We start from the raw sequence: 3,385 nt of genomic DNA, 5'->3' as shown, positions 1-3,385 counted from the left end.
CCCTGTAATCTGCTGCCTCCTGTTCTGTTCGTGATGTTGGCCTGAACCTTCAGACCACCAGCAAGAACTTGCCACCCTCCACCCTCAGATCCGGGTGCTGCAGAGCCACGCACACTGTCCGGCCCCCACAGCACCTCGTGCCAGAGGATGCTGAATGGAGGAAACACTAAGATCTAGTAAGAGCCAGCACAGACAGACTTTTTGCTACGGTTTTTACTGTAACACAGCAAAAAATAGCACCACCTTTCAGTAGCTGGGGCACAGTAACAGGTAAGGAAACAGTATTAAAATGTCAGGTTGTAAATGAACTGTTTCCAAGGCAATGCGGATCCTGCAACAGCTGCTCTGTTCCACCCCATCAAAGGCATTAGCACAATGGAAGCAGAACGCTGATTTTCAGGTGAAGGGTAATAAAATAACCACTCTTCCAGCAGAGTGCTAATACGTGCCAGCAACTCATAACAGGGTGAGCACCCAGCAACGTTCTGAAATGCAAGACTCCTGTTTCTTAATTAATACATGGATCACTCTAACATCTAGTTGATTCAGAGCTGTATTTCACTAAGATCTGAACACGCACAAGCCGGCTGACGGATGAAGTTCCTGCCCCTCAAGGCTGTTTCATCACTTGGAACTTACGTACCAACAGGAAAACATGACTACTTCCCTGTCACTCTGATCCAGGCCTATAACGCAACAGGTATAAATTACTTCATATGAGTGAAGTAAACTCATTAATACTCATTAATACATGCAATGCCCTCACTGAATACTTGTCTGATTAAGGACCGCAAGCACCTGGACATGCTTGGCTGAAAGAACTGGGTTTGTTCAGCCCGGAAACAGAAAGGCTACGAGGGGTTTTACTGCTTTCTGTAGCTCACTAATGAGAGGGTGTAGAGAACAGAGACAGGCGCTCCTCAGAAGTCCACAGTGATTAGAAAGAAGGTAACAGGTCCAAGCTGAAACACAGGAAATTTCAGTTAGGTGTTGGTGTGGGGTTTTTTTTCACTATGGGATTGGTCAAATATCAGAAGAGGGGTCCAAAGAAGTTGTGGGATCTCCATCCTCAGAGATATCCAAAACAAGACCCTGAGCATCATCCTCTGAACAAGAGGGTTGGACAAGAAACCCCCAGAGGTCTCTTCCAACCTGAATTGTTCTTTGACTGTAAATTTAAAACCGTAAGAAAGCAGATATTTCACTGTACTTCAGGCTGATGAACCTCGAGAGAAGTTAAACGTTCATGCACGCAGAGGAAGTAAGCCCTAACAAAGTGCAATATGATCACCTCACTGCCTGATTCACCACTACCTTAGTGTTATATGCACGTAAACAACTACATTTTTCATTTATTAAATTATTTTTTCTTCTAGCCGATCTTAACATGCAGCAGTAGCTTTAATAAGCACCTCAATATCTGTAAAGTAACTCTAAGACAACTTTCTAGGTGCTCTACTTATCTCCAACACACTTCACAAATATTAATTTTGCCTGCCCACCCATCCTCCCCCTCACCAACAAGGAAGTTGCACAACCCCAAAGCCAGGAGCCGCCCGCCGACGCACCACCCCGAGCGCGGGGGCGGACACTCCCACAGGGCAGCTCATGCCAAAACCCACAAAGACAGAAGACTTTCAGCCCTGATGCCCGGGGCACAGAGGCAAAACTCTGGAAGATGGCAAGGGAGAGAAAAAAGCAGCACATGACTTCAGTAAGAGCTAGTGACGTGACCCTCCTGCAGGGTCGTTTTGGCTTTGTGAACTCACATGGGGTTGGGGCACATCTCCTCAGGTGGTATCAATTGCCTCTTCTGCTCAGCTGCTCTGCCCTGGGATGTGCCTCCACCAGCTCCGCAATCAGCTGCTGCCATGCAACACCTGGGCCAGGCCAGGAGACATCCCTAATACCTCCAGCTGCAGCTGCACCTCCCTAAGCCAAAGCACAAAGAATTACCGGCTCCCTTCTCAGCAGAAAACAAAGCAAGACTCCTGACACTACTAATGCACTGAGACTTGCCTAATACTCAGGAAAAAAAGTACCAGGAAAAGTATCTGCACTCCATCTCTAAAAACATTAGCTTGATCAAAGGCAAAATTGTGCAAGACAAAGACACACAACAGAGAAAGACCAATGCCCGAGTTTATTTTAAACACAGACATTTCCCATTGAAATCAAGGAATAAAGATTAAGAGTCTCTTTTGCCATCAGCAGAATGATACAAATCCCATTCGTCACGTCTGCCTCTTGCCGTCAGTCTCTGGGGGGGCTTCCCCGCTTTCTCCCTCTGTGGACTGACCTTGAGATCCTGTATCTGCCGAGCTCTCCAGAAGCAGTTCCAAGGCTTCCTCACCTGCCACACGTCTCACCTTCTCCCCTTTGGCTGCCAGGATTTCCTCGATATTCCTTAACAGGGATTTGAAAACCAACAGTGACACTACGGCAAAGGCTGGAGTCAGGGGCAGGTTCACTCTCCCACACTTTGCTCTCAGGATTAACACTACGCAGCAAAGCACACGTGAGTATTGCCGCGGTATTTCTCCATAAGCAGTTTGGGAAGCAGATAAAACCACCCAAACCTTCTGGGACTGTTTTTATCCATTAGGATCAATAATTTAGCAATTACAGATAAACAGAAATTTTTAAAGATACCTCAGGGTGTTAGAAATCACTGAAACTCAGCAGCAGATGGGTCTACACATTTGAAACGCTTAGACAGGGAAACCTAGCAGTGATTTGATAAAGCCTGAGGGAGCACAGAAGAACCCCACAGGCAGTAATTCACCTGCTGGCACCAACAAGGATGCCCATGTGTCACACCACTGCAGCTTTACGCCATTTACTTGACTCCTAGATAGGGATGGCCAAGTTACAGGCGATTACAAAGCTCGGGTTGTGTGCTTTAAGGAACTGGATGAAACAGAATTATACCCAGCAAAACCCTTGGTTTTCTCTGAACCACGTTTCAAAAGCATCAAAGAAATAACGTATCATCTCAGAAAGATCCCGTTACAGCTCAGCCATCCGTTCCCCTCCTACACAAGAGCGCTGCTGGCGCACCTACCTCTTCCCCTCCAGGTCTGAAAACCATCCCAGGTTATCGGCCATGACGTGGTGGTTCCCGCAGCCGGGACATGTCACGATCACCACCCCCTTATGGTACGCCAATTTGGAAATGGTTTTTGCTGATCGGGTCTGGCAAACCTACAGAGCAAACAAAATGGATTTTACGACCACGGAAAGCGCAGCTTCTAGGCCTTTAAAGAGAAAACCACTTTATTTACCCCACTGAAAGGTTTCTTTCCCACTGCCTCATCTCTAACTACCGCAACCGGGTCGCGATGCCGCGCAGCTTTGCACCAACGCGTCCCACGGGCCGGACCCC

General features: G+C 47.5%; 1 protein-coding gene across 1 annotated transcript; it reads right to left on the bottom strand.

The window, feature by feature from the left end:
• Window positions 1–2,234: 2,234 nt before the first annotated feature.
• DNLZ (DNL-type zinc finger) lies at window positions 2,235–3,316 on the bottom strand. The gene is made up of 3 exons (XM_009892338.1): window positions 3,290–3,316; window positions 3,065–3,204; window positions 2,235–2,406 (listed from the first exon to the last, which is right to left on the bottom strand). Exons 1-3 carry the CDS (start codon window positions 3,314–3,316, stop codon window positions 2,235–2,237), a joined length of 339 nt encoding a protein of 112 aa, XP_009890640.1.
• Between the last annotated feature and the right edge of the window lie 69 nt (window positions 3,317–3,385).

This window comes from Charadrius vociferus, unplaced genomic scaffold (genome assembly GCF_000708025.1).
Source record: "Charadrius vociferus isolate BGI_N301 unplaced genomic scaffold, ASM70802v2 scaffold549, whole genome shotgun sequence".
Lineage (NCBI taxonomy): Eukaryota > Metazoa > Chordata > Aves > Charadriiformes > Charadriidae > Charadrius > Charadrius vociferus.
This window is presented reverse-complemented; position numbering and strand designations above follow the sequence as displayed.